Source organism: Notolepis coatsorum (genome assembly GCF_963971535.1).
Source record: "Notolepis coatsorum genome assembly, chromosome: 4".
Classification (NCBI taxonomy): Eukaryota; Metazoa; Chordata; class Actinopteri; order Aulopiformes; family Paralepididae; genus Notolepis; species Notolepis coatsorum.
The window spans coordinates 46,195,502-46,213,938 of record NC_140168.1 but is presented as its reverse complement, the minus strand read 5'-3'; the positions used below and the strand labels follow the sequence as shown (position 1 = coordinate 46,213,938).

General features: G+C 44.3%; 1 protein-coding gene across 1 annotated transcript in view; it reads right to left on the bottom strand.

Annotated features, from left to right (window-relative positions):
• Positions 1 to 18,437, bottom strand: part of LOC311226502 (glutamate receptor ionotropic, kainate 5-like) — a gene marked incomplete at its 3' end in the record, with an annotated part of 137,287 nt that overhangs the window by 50,336 nt on the left and 68,514 nt on the right. Inside the window, exons 7-8 of the mRNA XM_084311925.1 lie at positions 6,855 to 7,016; positions 5,755 to 5,907 (exon numbers count right to left, since the gene is read on the bottom strand). Coding sequence (XP_084168051.1) covers positions 5,755 to 5,907; positions 6,855 to 7,016 — 315 coding nt within the window. The remainder of the gene's footprint in view (positions 1 to 5,754; positions 5,908 to 6,854; positions 7,017 to 18,437) is intronic.

Genomic DNA, 18,437 nt, shown 5'->3' with positions numbered 1-18,437 from the left:
AAAAGAGCCCTCGCAGTGAAGTTATTATTATTATAGCTATCATACTGCAATATAAACTGAGTTTTATAGTGAAAAGAGCAGCTTTATTTTGGTCAAGATTGAAGGCTCTATATTGCAGGAAATTGCACATACAGGTGTTCATTAAATGTAAAAAAATCTGCCGTGGAGGGGGTCGTGCCGGACCCCCTCCAAACCACCCCTTGCAAAAAAAAAAAAAAAAAAAAAAAAAAAAAAATGTAAAAAAATAAAAGAATAAAAAAAAAACGTGCACCCCCACTTTCAACTATAACTAGGCGGCCATGTGTACATGCATGTATTTATGGACATGTGCATTTAAGTGTGAATTTCTCTGTGTGTATGCGTGTGTGTGTGCATGTGCACGTCAGGGGCGGATTTAGGATTGTAGGAGATCCGGGGCTTAGCCCAGATAGGTGCCCGCGTTTATATTTTTATTAAATTTTTTTTTGAATTTTTGAATTTTTTGGGGCAGGCAAGATATTTTTTGAATTTAATGAACCTGTACGTGCAATTTCCTGCAATATAGAGCCTTCAATCTTGACCAATAAAGCTGCTCTTTTCACTATAAAACTAGTAGTTATGGTTAGATTTATATATTGGGGGGGATATATCATATTTTTCATATGATCAAAAAGTGGTGGAGCAAGAGCATACCTTTGCTCCCCCAAGTTCAATAGTGGGAGAGCAGAGATGCTCTGAATGCTCTTATGGCCAGGCGTCTATGATTCACTGATACAAAGTAAAATAGTGCAGTGCAATAAAATAGTTAGTAAAATAGAATAAAATAATGCAATAGTGCATTGCAATAAAATAGTTATCATCGTATTTTTTCGGGAGGCCGGTAAGGAGTGCATTACAGTAGTCGAGTTGGCTTGAGATAAAGGCATGGATCTGGTTTTCAGCGTCCTTTTGATTTATAAATGGCCGTACTTTAGCTATGTTTCTAAGGTGGAAGAATTAAGTTTTTGTCAACTTGTTGATTGTGATTTAAAGCTTAGGTCTGAGCAGTGTGCGATCCATAGCAAGATCTTTGGGTGAGCCCGCGTCGGGGGGGGGGGGGGGGGGGGGGGGGGGGGGTGCGCGGCGCGCCTCTCAGCGAGGAGTGCTCAGGACAACTCACTTACCGTCCGGCCGTCTGGACGGGGCTTCCACAGCACATTCCATGATAAAAATCATCTATTTAGTTAGATAGAGATGATTATCTCTCAGACTCCTGACTTACTAACAATATGAAATACTCCTGGTCCCAAGCATTATTTTCTCGACTGACGAGTCACTGAGCTTGCTTCGACCACTAGGAAACGCGCCCATATTTCATATCATATTTGAAGACCCTAATAGGCTACATTTATTTGCTTGCTGCATTTACATTGGCTGCGACGAATCGATACATTGGCTGCCTGCAGTGACGCTGACGCCCACCACAGTCACCACTGTGAGTGACGTGAATCTCAAAACAATGATTTATATTTAACTAATAATAGTCCCCACGGCCACCGGAGCAGCACCAGCCGCAGGTGTAATTGCGCGGCGCGCCTGTAGATGATCCGATTCCCGCCTCCTGCTGCTCTGTCAGCTTCACTGTCAGTGAATAATATATAATAGTAATTTAGAGACCCCCCAAAAAAATCGCAAATCAAGTTTGCAGGGGAGCTGATGTCTGATCTAGGTGAGCTATAGCTCACCGGGCTCCCCTCCTGGATCGCACCCTGGGTCTGAGTCTACCATAACACCAAGACTTAACTCACTCAAATACAGTTAGCAGCTGGATAGACCACAGATGGAAATTAGTTTCTGCTAAATCTGGTGCAAACATATTTTCATGTAACAATGATGAATTGGCCAAAAAAAACAAAAAAGGATTTTTTTTTTCTTTTTTTTTTATAAATAGATTCAGGGCTTTTCAGAAAACATTCGGGGCTTGAGCCCAAGTAGCCACCCCCTAGCCCCGCCCCTGGTGCACGTGCATATGTGTGTATTATTATGTTTGTGTGCATGTGTGTGATTCTGTTTGCATGCATGCACATTTGAGTGTGTGTGTGTAATGATGCATGTGTGACTCATAGTGTGTGTGTGCATACATGCGTGTGTGTGTTTCAAGATTCAAGATTGATAAAACAGTGGAGACGGTTAGAAACAAGCAAATGAGACACAGCAGAGGGTCAGAGAGATGGATGGATGGAAAGATGGAGGGAGGGAGAGAGGGAGGGATGGATGGAGGGAGGGAGAGAGAACTATGGGTGCTGCCAAAGAGAACGTAGGGATGATGGAATGATTCACAGAGAGCCAGAAAAACAATGTCTGGGAGAGAGAAAGAGAGAGAGAGAGAGAGAGAGAGAGAGAGAGAGAGAGAGAGAGAGAGAGAGAGAGAGAGAGAGAGAGAGAGAGAGAGAGAGAGAGAGAGAGGGGGGGAAGGAGAGAGGGGGGGGGAAGGAGAGAGGGAGAGATGAGAGAGAGAGAGAGAGAGAGAGAGAGAGAGAGAGAGAGAGAGAGAGAGAGAGAGAGAGAGAGAGAGAGAGAGAGAGATTAAGAAAGGAGATGGGGAGAGACAAGGCATGCTCTGCAGATGGAAAGGATAGGAAGTGTCAGACACAGATAGAGGTAGAGGAGAGGAAATTGAATGAACGAGGGAGAGAGGGAGGGAGACAGAGAGGGATGCTGGAGGGTCGGGGAAAGAGAGGGAGAGAGAGAGAGAGAGAGATAGATCTTTCTCTCTAAAACCCACTCTGACACTGGTCAAAAAGGAAGCACACGCAGGACACAGGAGTCACGCGCACCAATCCAGCTGTCAGCTGATCAGAGGTGCACATCAATCAGTATCATAATAACAAACCAAGCACCTCTAAAACTCCTGGCAACGAGGCAGCCCATTTTAGCTGTTCCGAGCACACGGCACACTCTGCAGCGTCGATTTTACGCCGGTTGGACTCCACCCGCGTCAATCTATTCCATCATATAGATGGGCTTCCTGTTCTATATGCTGTGCTCGCCTAGTATGTGTTGCGATATTGAATTGACTGATATTGACTGATGTTGACAGTTATCACATCATCTGAGAATGTGTTTTTCTCAGGCTCTGTTCTGGATGCGCCCACGAGGGAACGGGTTTATTATTTACGCTCCAAGCCAAATCTGTTGCAGGCTCGCACGGATCTGCGCAGAGAGCATCCTGAGAGCTGAGCCTATTCCCGTGTACGCAACCGTGTGTGTATAACCATCTGTTGCTATAAGCGGTCTAATCATCACGACCGAGTGTTGGCTCTGAAAGCAACAATAATGAAAACACCACCCAGACCAACACTAATGCCAGTAGTAGACTAATCGCCCCTTGAATGAAAGAAACAAAAAAAAAAAGCAACAAGGTGTTTAGTCCAATCAGGCAGATTACCTCGTATCACGACTCGTTATTCAATCTTGTTTACTTGTCTGTAAATGTCTTATCTGTTGTTATGTTTATATGTTATGTGTGGACCCCAGGAAGATTAGCTGATGTTTTACATCAGCTAATGGGGATCCTATAAATAAAATCATAAATCATAAATCAGTTTCAACTTTGGAAGATATTTCGTCTCATTGGTCTTTGTCGTCACATTATCCAATCAGGTGGGCCTAAAAGTTGACACACTCGTCACTCACACCCTTCTCGGGAGGCAGTCTACATAAGAGTTCATTATATTCCATTATCCATAGAGTTCTAATATGGGCTGTTTATCCCAGTTGGAGTCACCCCCCCATCTTACAGCTATTCATTGGGTTCATTATATTCCATTAGGGGGGTGTTCCTTCTCTTACATTGGGTTCATTATTATTAATAGTCACAAACTAAACGCAAAATACAACTCGACCAAGACTGAACTGAACACGGGTGGCACGGTGGCACAGTGGCTACTGGCTAGCACTGCTGCCTCACAGCAAGAAGGTCCTCGGTTCGAACCCCACCAGGGGGCCTTTCTGTGTGGAGTTTGCATGTTGTCCCCGTGTTTGCATGGATTTCCTCTGGGTACTCCGGTTTCCTCCCACACCATAAAGACATGCATAGGCAAGGACTACAGATGGAAACGAGCTAATTAGCTAAAATCTGGCACATTTACACTGATGTGGAAACTGAAGATGTTCATTAATGTGCACTGTCCCTGGGTAAAAAATAAATAAACAAACTGAAAAAGAAAACTTAACTGAACTGAAAAAGCCCAGAGCCAATTGAGCACACCTGGCACACCTCCTCTTTGATGACATGGCCCAGGTGTGGGCAATGTCTCGTTATCACTCAAGCATCGAGTGGCCCAGCAGCCACAGCTACAGCCTCCCCAGCCAGCGCTGGAGTCCTACCCGGCTGCCGGCTCCACAACAACGGTGACCGGCTCTGGCAATTCCCCCAGCAGCAGCACAGCAAGCTCTGGGGCCTCGCCCAGTGCCATCGCCAGCACAGCCAGCTCTGGGGCCTCGCCCGATTTAGGCCCCTGTAACCTGTTCCCCAGCTGCCCAGAAATGTTAAGCCCCAGCCCCTACAGCCTGCACCCCAGTCCCAGCAGTGCAGGTGGGTGCTGTTCCAGCCCATACAGCCTGCACCCCAGTCCCAGCAGTGCAGGGGGGATGCTGCTCCAGTCCCTGCAGCCTGCACCACGGCACCAGTGAGCCCAGAAGCCTGTGTGCTGGCCCTCGCTGTGTGGGCCCTCGCCAAAGAGGTCGCTGGCCCATCCTCTGCAGTCAGCCAAGGGTGAGCCCTCTGCCTCGGAGAGGTGACGGGGTTGTGTGGGAGAGTCACTTGTCTCGTCAACTGGCAGACCGCTAGTGGGTGACACAAGTGACTTCCAATACCAAGTGAGTCAATGGGGGCATTGGCCACACCTGGGGCGCCTCGTCAAAGAGGGGGTGTCCCGGGTGTGCTCTAGTGGCTCGGGATTATTTAACGTTTTTATGTTTTATGTGCTGTTGAGTTTCATTTGTGAGTATCTTTCTGTTGAATAAAAGACCATACTGGTCCTTTTAAAGGTCACAATGACATTTTATATTTATTCTTTGATACGTCAGAAATAAATCAATATCAATTGCATCCACTGCGATGGGTAGCCAGGCAGGCAGTGTGGCGATGATGTTTTCTGTACCCATGAGAAGTCCTCAAAATGTGGCACCTCTGATAATATTTGAATCCTACATGTGTGTGATCTGTGGATTCAAATAAAGTATTTCATATTGAATATCCAATGTTAAAGAGGCAGTGGCTCCACATGCACGCGCACACACACACACACACCTATTTGTTTTGACCATTTCAGCAAACATGCTAACGTTTCAGCCTAGTGTCTTTCATCAGAGGCTGAGCATGCTTTGAAATGACTCAACTCTGTCCTGTCTCTCGTGTGTGTGTGTGTGTGTGTGTGTGTGTGTGTGTGTGTGTGTGTGTGTGTGTGTGTGTGTGTGTGTGTGTGTGTGTGTGTGTGTGTGTGTGTGTGTGTGTGTGTGTGTGTGTGTGTGTGTGTGTGTGTGTGTGTGTGTGTGTGTGTGCGTGCGTGCGAGTGCATTTCCCCATAATGTTGGTGTGTTCCTTGAAGACTTGGCTCAGCACCATGAACAAACAAGCACTTTGAAGGTACATCCTTTCATCCTCTCAGAATTATTAGCAATAGCTTTCAATAACCAGTAGCTGTCATTGTGACACCGTCGTTGGAATGTTCAGTCCTCAAAGTTCTACTGTCATTAGGCGAGATGGTGCAAATGACACCGCAGGGTGTTTACCATGCGGAGGTAGTTCATTAGGCTGGTGCCGTGTTGCCAGATGAGAGGAGAGTTGCAGCTCAGCGGCTTGACGCCGATCTCCTGACTGCGGTTCAGCTCCCTCACTGCGCCCACCACCACGTGCACCGCGTCGAACATCAGCGCCGAAGACAGCTGGAGACAAGACACAAAAACAGAATTTAATAAGGGAATAGGATGTCAGGCTGAAATCACAGCAGGATTAAATGTGTTGCCATTTTTTTTTTTATAGTGGGTGAATTTCAGCTTTCACACTCATTACACCCAAGTAAAGAAAGAAAGTATGGACCTATCTCAAACTCTGCCCTCTTTTCTTGATCCTCCAATCACAACTGTTGCTTCCCTCGCACAATTTCTTTTTTGCTATGATTGCTATGTAGCACACAGGGGAAAAAATCCTCTATATGGGTATGGGACCATAATGGACCTATCTCAAACCCCACCCTCTTTTCTTGATCTTCCAATCACAACTGTCGCTTCCCTCAGGGATAGATAAAGTGTCGGTACCGATACCTTGTTCTAGCCTGGTAACTGTCCGATATCAGAGCCGATACTGATACCAGGTTTTAGCCTGGTAACTGACTGATAGAGCCGATACTGATATCTTGTTCTAGCCTGGTAACTGTCCGATATCAGAGCCGATACTGATACCAGGTTTTAGCCTGGTAACTGACTGATATCAGAGCCGATACTGATACCAGGTTTTAGCCTGGTAACTGACTGATATCAGAGACGACACGATACCCTGTTTTAGCCTGGTAACTGACTGATATCAGAGTTGGTATCTATCTTTAACTGAACACGTACAAAACAACACAACCAATATCAGAGCTGATACCGATACCCTATTTTAGCCTGTTGACTGACCGATATCAGAGACAATACCGTGTTTTAGCCTGGTAAGTAACTGACTGATATCAGAGTTGGTATCTGCGCATCTATATCTTTAACTGAACACGTACAAAACAACACGTTAATAGCAACTCAAGTTTGAGCCAAGTCATCTTTCTTCCTTCAACTTTTCCTTTTAAGCTATAGCCACTGAAAACGCCACGGAAACGGGACTCCACTCCGTATCTCACCGCGGGTCCAGGGTAGGGGCTGATGTCACAGCCCTCCCTCCAGGAGAGGTTGAGGCTCCTGATGAACTCCAGGTAGAAGGGATGGCTGGTGTTCAACATGGAGAAGCCCACGATGTTGGACTGGTCGTTCACCACGTCATCCAGCCGCAGCAGCGGGAAGTCCTGGAGGAACAGAGAGGAGACAGAGGGATGAACAAAGAAAGAAAGAAAGGACGAGAGAGAGAGAGAGAGAGAGAGAGAGAGAGAGAGAGAGAGAGTATAAACAAGACAAAACACTGTACATCTCTCTCTGGTTTGGTCGTCTTTTAGTCGTCCTATTAGATTACATTCAAATCATTAACAAGTACAGTACAATGGAAAGAAATCTGGCATCCAACCAGAGTGCAAATGTGACAGTTAAGTGCAATAGTAATATAATAATGACTTGGATTTATATAGCGCTCTTCACTGACCCAGAGCGCTTCACAGAGTCCATTATTCGTTCATACACAGTCATACCGGTGGTGGTAAGCTACAATTGCAGCCAGAGCTGCCCTGAGGCAGACTCACGGAAGCGTGGCGAATAATCAACGCCTACGGCCCCTCCGACCACCACCAACATTCATTCACATGCATACACATTCATACGAGGCAAGTAGGTTAAGTGTCTTGCCCAAGGACACAACGGCAGTGGGATGGACATGGGCTTGAGCGGGATTCGAACCACCAACCCTTGGATCATTGGACAACCCGCTCTACCCCTGAGCCACGCCGCCCCTATAATGTACAGGTGATTAAACTGGGTATAACATATATAAATGAGTACTACTGAGTGAGTATAGTTAATCAGATGTATGTACTGAGTTGTAGTATTAATATGTACAGTGCTACAGGTATAAAGACACTATGGTTGTAGTCATACTGACAAGCAGTGTAACTAGTAAGAGTAGGTAAGGGATATGTACAGATATAGATAAGGATTATATGCAGGTATGTACAGACAGATGTGTATATATATACAGGGCCGCCTCAGGGGGTGTGCGAGCAGTGCGGTCGCACAGGGCCTCGCGGGAAGGGGGGCCTCGCACAAAAAAAAAAAAAAAAAAAAATTATTATTTTTTATTTTTATTTTTATTTTTATTTTTATTTTTTGCGAGGCCCCCCTTCCTGCGAGGCCCTTTTTCATCACAGACCTAAAATCTAGTTTTGCTTATATGCTTATATATTTCACATTAGACACGTTCCTGGCTCTGAGGCTCTGCAGGCAGCAGAATTGGTTTCAATGAGGGGAGGGGTTACAGCCAGGAGCATCTGTTGAGTTCATTGTGTGTGTCTGTGTGCGGGGGGGGGGGGTGGGTGGGCGTGAACCGACTCATTGCCAGACGTGAGCGATTCGACTCACGCTCACGGCAATGAATCGGCTCTTATGAACGAGTCGCTCATGACCGACCCATCACTAGCGTCTGACTATTTCGCGCGTGCAGCATTGGAGCTTATGCCAGCCAAGATGAAGAGGACATCGTTCGGCAGATGGACTGAAGATAAGTAAGTAATAGTAATAGTAAGTAATTTAGGACCTGCTCCGAGGTCATCAATTGGCACACATGCGATGCATGCATGCAATCCGTATCTGCGATTAACCCATCCCGTCGTCCTTCCCCCCCAAGGGCAGCCGGGAGCAGACAGGCACAACGTGAGCTGCGCCAGGGGACCAATCCAAGTGCTCCTGTCCGTCTTCGTCAAGGACGCCACAGCGTTAACGATCTTGTTGTTGTGCATGTTTTTCCATTGGGTTTATCTTATCGGGGGGGAAACCCTTGCGAGCACGGGGAGAACATGCAAACTCCACACAGAAAGGCCTGGGAGATACCCCACCTGGGTAACTGGCACCATGGAAACCTGGTCCCCAAGCGGGATTCGAACCCTGGACCTTCTTGCTGTGAGGCGACAGTGTTAACCACTACACCACCGTGCAAAGTTGTTGCATGTTAGACAGTTCAGTCAGGCTAATCATCCCGGCTAAAGACAGGGACAGCTAGTTAGCTTTAGCTACGTTATAATATTAAGTGTGGTTCAGTCGGGATATAGCCATGATGATGTCAGCTAGTAGCTAGCTAGCGTTAGCTAACCTAGAGACAGCGCGTGCAGCCAAGATGAAGAGGATGGTCGTTCGGCAGATGAACTTCGTCAACTCCACGCGGTTGTCTCCATCCTCTTGGACGTTTGGTGAGTTTTGAATGCACTCTATTCTATTCCCGCCGTGGATCTCTCTCTCTCTCTCTCTCTCTCTGGAGCCAAACTGGCCGACTAGCTGTTGTAGTACTAGTAGCTAACGGTGTGTGGCCTGGTGTCAGCACCTGTATTGCTTTTCTCATGTTGTACAGTTTTTCAGTGGTAGCCGCATAGCTTGCTTCTGCGTTAGCTAATGGTTAGCGATAGCCGGGTTGAGCTAACTGTTAGCCAGTTAGCTGTTTAGCTACGACGTTAGCTGCCGGCTGCGCACGTTAGTTTGATGCTATCAGTTAGCCTAGAGTTAGCTGTTAGCTTGTGCTACGACCATTGACATTAGCCGTGAGAATAGCAGGGGGTTCTGGCACTCTGACTACGACATCATCTTTGACAGAAGATGTAGTCGGGCCTGCACCATGACAAGGCTCCGGCCATAGCTTCTTTTTGTCCCGCCAGCGAGAGGCCTTTCGTCAACGTGGAGACCTGTGTTGCGGCCTTTCGCCCTGCGTTCCTTGGTGCAGGTAAGATGAATGAAAATGTAAACGACATTACCCCACTCTTCCTTCCTTCCCCTCCCGAATGTTTTGTTAATAACGATGTTTTTTTCAAGGCAAAACATATGTTACTTCACAACATTTGGAGATACGACATGTGCTGTGTGTGAATTGTCTTGGTCGTTTGTGTAGCTTGGGTAGCGTTGGGCCGTTGGCCAAAGCTGTGTGTGGCCTGGTGTCAGTACCTGGCTAGCCTATTTAGCTGATGTCGGCCATTGGCTCCTTGCTGCTTTGTTTTCTCTGGTATAGACCCTCTTCTCTTTGGATTTAAGTGTTGATCTTTGTCCTTTTGGATCTATGTATATTCATGTTGCCTTTGTGAAGTTATCTTTTCCTTCTGTTTTGTTCTTCCATTAAAAGTTGAATATCTTTGCTTATCTCTCTCATACATGCTCTCTCTCTAACACACACACACGACAAACACACATGCTCTCTCTCTCTCTCTTTCTAACACACAGTCTGCCTATGGCGGCCTTTCTCGATGGCTAGGCTGTGCTCGCTGAGTCTGTACCTAGTCAAGGATCTTCAGTCACAGTGCTCAGGTATTCTGCCACTGTGTACTCTCTGTTTAGGGCCAAATAGCATTTCAATTTCTTTCCAATGTGTCTCTCTCTTTCTCTCTCTCTCTCTCTGTACACTGTATATTGACTGTAGAACGGGAGCTCTCTCTCGCTCTCTCTCTTGCTATATGTTGACTGTATCATGCCCAGCCTCGGGCAGCGCTATTATTTAAGAATATGTTGACTGTATGAAAAAGAAAAAAAATTATATATATATATATATATATATTTTTTTAACCTTTTGGGGGGGGGGGGGGGTTAAATCTCACACAGGGCCTCGCATTTCTCCCAGGCGGCCCTGTATATATATATATGTATGGTAGGAATACAAATATACGGTATATACAGCATCATTGTACATGCTATCATACAGAGTTATATGGGTTATATGCATTTGTATAAATAGGTATATAGAAAAATTATATGCAGATATATTCAGATGGATATGGATATATATACAGTATATGCGGTAAATATATGAATGTTTATAGATGATATATACAGTATTATTGTACATGCTATCATACATTATATTGAGTTATATAGGTAGACAATAGAATGATGTAGGTAGTTAATTGATGATTATTATGATTACTATGATTACAGTGTAGGGCGGTTGTAGACAGTGAAAGCAGTTGGTAGGTATAAATTGAGTATAGGCAACAGAGTTCAAAGACCAGAGTTATTTTGTACTCTGGTACAACCATACAACAGCTGACATAATTTCCCACGTGCATAGAAGGTTCCATTATTCTCAGACCGAGTCAAACCATAGAAAAAGCATTGAAAAGTGTAATGAAAAAACCTCCACCACAACAACAACAACAACAACCTGGTTCCCATTGCAGTAATAAAGCTTTCCTTAATGTCCTGATATAAGGAGTTTGTACAACACTGACAATAGGAAGCAGCCCACAATATTAGATTGGCCATATCATTATCTACTGCAAGGTGTCTTGAGGGAGGGACAGAATGGGAGAGAATAGAGAGAGAATAGAGAAAGACAGAGACGGAGGATAAAATGATACTGGCTAGTGGCTAGTGGCTCCTGCTTAGCATACGGTACCTTTGTCTGCTCATTTTCCTTTCAATAAAAAGGAAGAAACATCCACAGTGATATAATGCAATACATTTCTACTGAGATGGGTAGTCTCATCCTCATGAATAACTCAACAGCTTCACAGACAGTGGAGTACTTGTCTACAACAGCTTCACAGACAGTGGAGTACTTGTCTACAACAGCTTCACAGACAGTGGAGTACTTGTCTACAACAGCTTCACAGACAGTGGAGTACTTGTCTACAACAGCTTCACAGACAGTGGAGTACTTGTCTACAACAGCTTCACAGACAGTGGAGTACTTGTCTACAACAGCTTCACAGACAGTGGAGTACTTGTCTACAACAGCTTCACAGACAGTGGAGTACTTGTCTACAACAGCTTCACAGACAGTGGAGTACTTGTCTACAACAGCTTCACAGACAGTGGAGTACTTGTCTATACAACTGTTGAGTTTCTTTCACCATAGGATCGAGGCATCTGCCAAGAATCTTCGCAAACTGCATGCTACCATGTCCTCCCTCCTCACTCCCCCCCCTCCACCCCCTCCTCCCTCATCTTTTTCTGCCGAAGACTTTGCGATCTTCTTTGAGGAAAAAGTGGAGAACATCCGCAGCTCCTTCTCCCAACCTCCACCCATTCCAAACACTGAATCGAGAACCTCACTTCTCACTCTGTCATCTTTCTCTCCCATTACAGAAACCGAGACCCTGACACTGGTAACGTCGAACCGTCCGACTACATGCCAGCTGGACCAGCTACCCTCACCACTCCTCCAGACCATAGCACCGGACATCCTCCCATTCCTAACTGCAACCATCAACTCCTCACTCAACTCTGGGGTGGTCCCCACCTCCCTAAAACAAGTCAGAGTCACGCCCCTCATAAAAAAACCAACCCTGAACCCCACCGTCATAGGCAACTATCGTCCTGTCTCTCTTCTCTCCTTCCTTTCTAAAACACTTGAACGTGCTGTATCCAACCAACTTACTGCTTATCTCTTACAGAATGACCTCCTAGACCCCAATCAGTCTGGCTTCCGGACTGGCCACTCCACAGAAACGGCCCTCATTGCGGTCACAGAGGCACTTCACTTAGCACTTAGTCCTGATTCTCCTAGATCTATCTGCAGCCTTCGACACAGTCAACCATCAGATCCTCCTCGCAGCCCTCGCAGGAATGGGAGTGGCTGGATCTGCGCTGACATGGCTGACATCATACCTCAATGACCGCTCCTACCAAGTGTCATGGAGAGGGACTCTGTCGGCCACCCGCCCCCTGCGGACGGGTGTCCCCCAGGGCTCGGTCCTAGGACCCCTTCTCTTCTCCCTCTACACTAAATCACTGGGTAACATTATCACGTCTCATGGCTTCTCATATCATTGTTATGCCGATGATACTCAACTCTTCCTCTCCTTCCCTCCCTCAGATATCCACGTCTCTGAGCGGATCTCGGCCTGTCTGTCCGACATCTCCGCCTGGATGACGACCAACCACCTCAAACTGAACCTAAGCAAAACAGAATTGCTCCACCTGCTGGCCAAATCCTCCCCCCTGACCGACCTCTCCATCACAGTCGAGAATGCAGCTGTGACCGCGTCCCCGACCGCCAAGAACCTTGGTGTTGTCCTCGACGACCAGTTGAACTTCTCTGCTCACATCGCAGCGTCAACCAGAACCTGCAGATTCCTCCTGAGCAACGTCAGAAGGATACGCCCCTTCCTGACAAAAGAAGCCACCCAACTACTCATCCAATCAACAGTCATCTCCCGCCTCGACTACTGCAACGCACTGCTAGCTGGCCTCCCGGCCACTGCCACCAAGCCTCTTCAACTCATTCAAAACGCAGCGGCCCGCCTGATCTCAAACCTACCGAAGTCGGCCCATGTCACCCCACTTCTTAGGGACCTGCACTGGCTCCCCATTGCTGCACTTATCCGCTTCAAGGCCCTCGACCTAGCATACCGTGCGGCAAAGGGAACCGCTCCCGCCTACCTCCGGTCAATGGTCTCTAACTACACACCCTCAAGACCCCTACGCTCTGCATCTTCTGGCCGCCTCAGACCTACTCCTATCCAAGCTCCCGGAGGGTCATCAAAGAGAAGCCGCCTATTCTCAGTCCTTGCCCCACAATGGTGGAATGAACTACCCATCCCAGTTAGGACAGCCGAATCCCGTCCAATCTTTCGCCGTCGGCTAAAGACTCACTTCTTCAACCATTATCTGAAATGATAAAATATATATATATATATATATATATATAACCCTGACTAACCTTACTCTCATGCACTTGTCCTAATAAACTAACCTACACTGTAACACGCAACACTTTGATAAACATTGTTACTCAGCTGATAGAGTTGTACCCTTCTTGCTGTCTTGTCGTACAGAACTTGTAAGTCGCTTTGGATAAAAGCATCAGCTAAATGACTAAATGTAAATGTATGTGTGTGCTCACCTACCATACCCACTTCTGCAAACACGTTATTATATCACAAAGGATGCACTCTGTTACATGTATTGTATTATGTGGTCCTCTGAGCCTCCTCTTGCTCACATTTGATATCATTGTTTATATGATCATTTATATAATTTATATCATATATATCATCATTGTTTAAACAAAATACAAATAAAAAGTGTTGTTTATCTGCTTGCCATTGATGCTGCAAAGCAGTATTATTATTATTATTATTATTATTATTATTATTATTATTATTATTATTATTATTATTATTATTATTATTATTATTATTATTATTATTATTATTATTATTATTATTATTATTATTATTTACTACTGCAATTATTTGTGCAGCATTTGTTCTTTGAGGAAAACAGACTTGTATCTTGGATGGTAAGCCTGTGAGGATGTGCAACGTGGCGAAGTGAGGCATTAAAACTAATCGTTAGACTTAAGATGAGCGTTATATCAGTTAGCTTGTCAGCTGTTGTCGTGTTTAACTGCCGCAGAGCAGATGTTTAAATGAATTACGACGAAGGTGCTACCTAGCAACGGAACGCGGCCTAACGTGTCTGGACATCTGCTGTTTGTGCACAAAGACGGAAACTAACGATAACCAACAATACACTCATACATATTATGTAGCCTACATGTAAATACCACAACCACTCCACCCACCCAAAGGGACCACGCATCAGCTAAAAGGAGGTACCGCACCACCGTGTCCAAGGTCAGACCGTAAAGAAGGGAGTATGTACATCGACCCCACAGGGCGCAATTCATAAATGTTCAGGCAAGCTTCATTTTCCGGTTATTTGTGATACTCTAGTCTGCACACACCCCGACTCCACGTCATAGCCGCCGTTTTCTTTCACTCTAATTTGGTCGCGGATCTCAGGTGGAAGTGTTTAGCTTGGCTGTGGCGTAAAACGGCGTAAGTGTCCCCTATAACCCCCACGGCTCTGTTGTTAGCTAACAACGTTAGCTCGGGCGTAGGAGTGCAGCCGCCAAACAGAACTCTCTATCCAAACCAGACACAGCGGAGGGAAGTACTGACGAGAGGAGGTGGGGAGGTGAAGGGGAAAGGAAGGAGAAAAGATAAATAAGGACTTTTCATTAGAGAGATGTGTGTGTGTTACAGTAAATAATGAGTTTAAGGAGAGTGGGAGGTCTCCTCCCTACAGTATTTCATTTTTTTTATTGAGGCGGCAGGAAGGATGAAAGGCGTACAGAACCAGAGGAAGACGCAGGAGAGAAGCTTTGTCGGTGTGCTTCTGAGCGGGCGCTGGTACCTCCGGCGCCAGAGGCAGGGGTATATAAACCACTACACCACCGTCTCTGTGTAGCTCAACTCTGGCTTTGGAAAAACTCTGGATTTCTCAGAATGTCTGCTTTTTTATGAAAATGATAAATAATACCGCTATGCTTCATATCACAGCCGGGGCAAATGAACGCAGGCTGAAATGAACTTTTGATCTCCCGGGGCGATGGTATGTCATGTAATTTCATTTGACTTAATCAGATGCATTTTATATTACCTGAACATAAAATCCTGCCCGCCTTATTTGTCAAACACTTAAGTGGTCTGACTTCTCATTCTTTCTGAATGGAGAGTCTGCCTGTTTACTGGGCACTGTCATGATGAATCCAATAAGACTTGTAGTGAAAATAACAGACTTTATAGTCTAACAGACAGACAAATGAGCAGCCAGGAGTTTATGTTTAGGTAAATTGAAATGCTTCTGAGTAAGTACAAATAAAAAGACATGATGTTTTGTCGACAAGGAGATCAAACATTTGTGTCAGTTGTACTCAGAGGGAGTGTTTATTTCCTTTGCTGAACTGGCGCGAAAACATGACTTACGGTCATGTTCTGAAGTATTTACAAATAAGAGGCTGTATCACCAAGGGCCAATTCATGCAGGGCAAGAATCTGGTGACAGAATCTTTGGAATTACCTGGTAGAGAACACAGGGCATCTGTGTTTTACAAAGACTTGTAAACAGGTTACAAAAGGATGCCTGTAAAAGTCTGAGGACCATTTGGCAGAGGGACCTAGGTTGTGAATGGAACGAGGAGGAATGGTTAAGAATACTGTAAAATACTGGGAAACATATAAAGGAGGCTAGGGGGAAATGTACACAATACAAATGAATACATAGGTTTTTATTTTATTTTAGGATAGGATGGGCGTAAAATAATGCCCAATAATTTATGTTGGAAATGTAATACGGAAACAGGAACATTTCTACATGCAATTTGGGAGTTTCTCAGTCTGGGAAAAAGTTATAGAATATCTAGGAAGTTGGTCGAGCTCAAAGAAACCTGTATCACCAAGACTATGTCTATTGGGCGACCAAAAGGAAGCAGCAGAGTATATCAAAGTATGACTTTGTAGTAATAAAAGTAGTGACCACTAAAGGGTAAATCTTTTTGTTTGTTTTGTTTTACTTGCGTGCATTTACCCTGGATTTCTGCTTTATTATTTCTAAAAATGATTGTACTGTTAATGTGCATGTTTAAATAAATAAAAATAAAAACTTTAATTACTATAATTTCCCGCGCTGTGGTATGAAGCATAGCCAGTAAGCGGCAATGGCCACTCTGTAGTTAAGTAATTCAATCTAATTTCAAAGTCTTGACTGAGGAGAGGGAGAGAGAGAGGGAAAGAAAAGAGTGAGAGGAGGGACAGAGACCGAGACAAGGAAGGAAGGAAATATGGAAGGAAGAAGAGAGGAAGTGGAGAAAAGGGAATTCATTCATTTTGTCAACGAGAGTCCATTTAGAGACCCAGCAGGAGGACAATCCTGAGGTGAGGAGAGGATGAAAGTGAAATGAAGGAGAACGAAAGGAAGCCGAGGGATTTGGACATTTCGTTTGTTTCTTTTTAAAGGTAGAATTTGTAATGTCGTCAAACGACGACCTCTAGGGCAAAATAGCTCCCCCTTGGTATAGGGCGGTGTAGTGGTTACGTTATATTGCTGTTTCCGGCCGGTCCTCCTCACACAATTGCAACGTATTTCTCCATTGCCCATTTCTAAATCGTCTCGTTTAAAACAAATAAAGCATGAACATTTGCATGGTGTAGCTTTCTGTGCGTATTCATCCACAATCTATAGCTCAACATGAAAATATTCGCAATTAATCGTAAAATAATTACGTCAAATTTTATTTCAACCAAAACATTTTAAACAATAATGTTAGTGATAGAAGGGAACTCATTTTGTTCAAAAATGGAAAGCTTTTCAATGTTCATGAGGCAGAATTGTTACAATAGCCGATAATCCATTTCCCCAATGACAAATCCCTATACGGGTGGACCTCGCGGGCGGTCCAAAGTGACGTCAGACTACACCTCCCTATTGCGCTTTGTTTAAATTGTTTTGTTCCTGTCTGATGTTTGGGTTAGATTGCAATGGGTATTAGTGGAGGGGTTGCTACTGCTGGCCACACCTCAAGCTCTATCAAGAGAGGTCTGGAGAAATTCACAGTATAATAAGTTACTAAACTCCCAACCTATAACTATCAGACCAAAACAAAAAAAGTAAACAAAGCGAAATACCAAGCAGGGCTCTTTTGCCTAGAGGTGGCTGTTTGGCGGCATTGCAGATTCTACCAGATTCTATTAAGATGCACACAGTCAAGTCCAATTTCTTATTACATTATGTGCTAAGTAAAGGGAGACAACGTGAACTTCAAATACTTAACAAACACTTGTGTCTACCAGCCAAGCCGGTGTTGACTGCCAAGCCTTTTAGTCTCAGTTATGGCAGATAAAGTCTGTGAGCTTTCAATGGACTTACAGCACATACAGACATGGCAGGCACTCTGGCTAATGACCAGGGTCCTGGTTCCTCCCAGGAAGTATCTAAGCCCCGACATCGCTTTCAACAGAGCCACTGATAAAAACCTTTTGGCCAATGGGATTTCCAGCCATGTTAGTTCCATGATCCTGCTAAATAGTGGTGAGTAACGTGATTCTACAGTATGCCGGGTGCTGGCTATCTCACCGCGGCAGTGTTTGGGAGAAAATCCCTTTTACATAATCCACAGCCAGCAGTTCTTAATACAACATGGTACACGCCTACAAAAATACAGTCTGTCTTTATATCAATGGCTGAGTATTTTTATTATTATTATTATTATTATTATTATTATTATTATTATTATTATTATTATTATTATTATTATTATTATTATTATTATTATTATTATTATTATTATTATTATTATTATTATTATTATTATTATTATTATTATTATTATTATTATTATTATTATTATTATTATTATTATTATTATTATTATTATTATTATTATTATTATTATTATTATTATTATTATTATTATTATTATTATTATTATTATTATTATTATTATTATTATTATTATTATTATTATTATTATTATATATTTGTTTTTAGGAGAGCAGGGCAGTGGAGACACAGGAGAGAAGGTTCTGGTAGGATTTGAGTTAAGCTAGTAAATGCGGTTAGAGAAATGTAACCACAATCTCTGAGTTCTTTAATTGAACCATGGACAGCCTTTATGTAGTGCTTTTATCTGAAGCGCTTTACAACGTATGCCTCACATTCACCCATTATCTCACACCCCGATGACCTGCTCTCTCTCTCTGTCTCTGAGTTGTATGGATGTTGCAGTCTTTTCAAGTTTAAATTGCCGTCGACAGGCTGAGCTGACACCACCTTCTATGCTATCAATGACAGCGGTGTAGCCC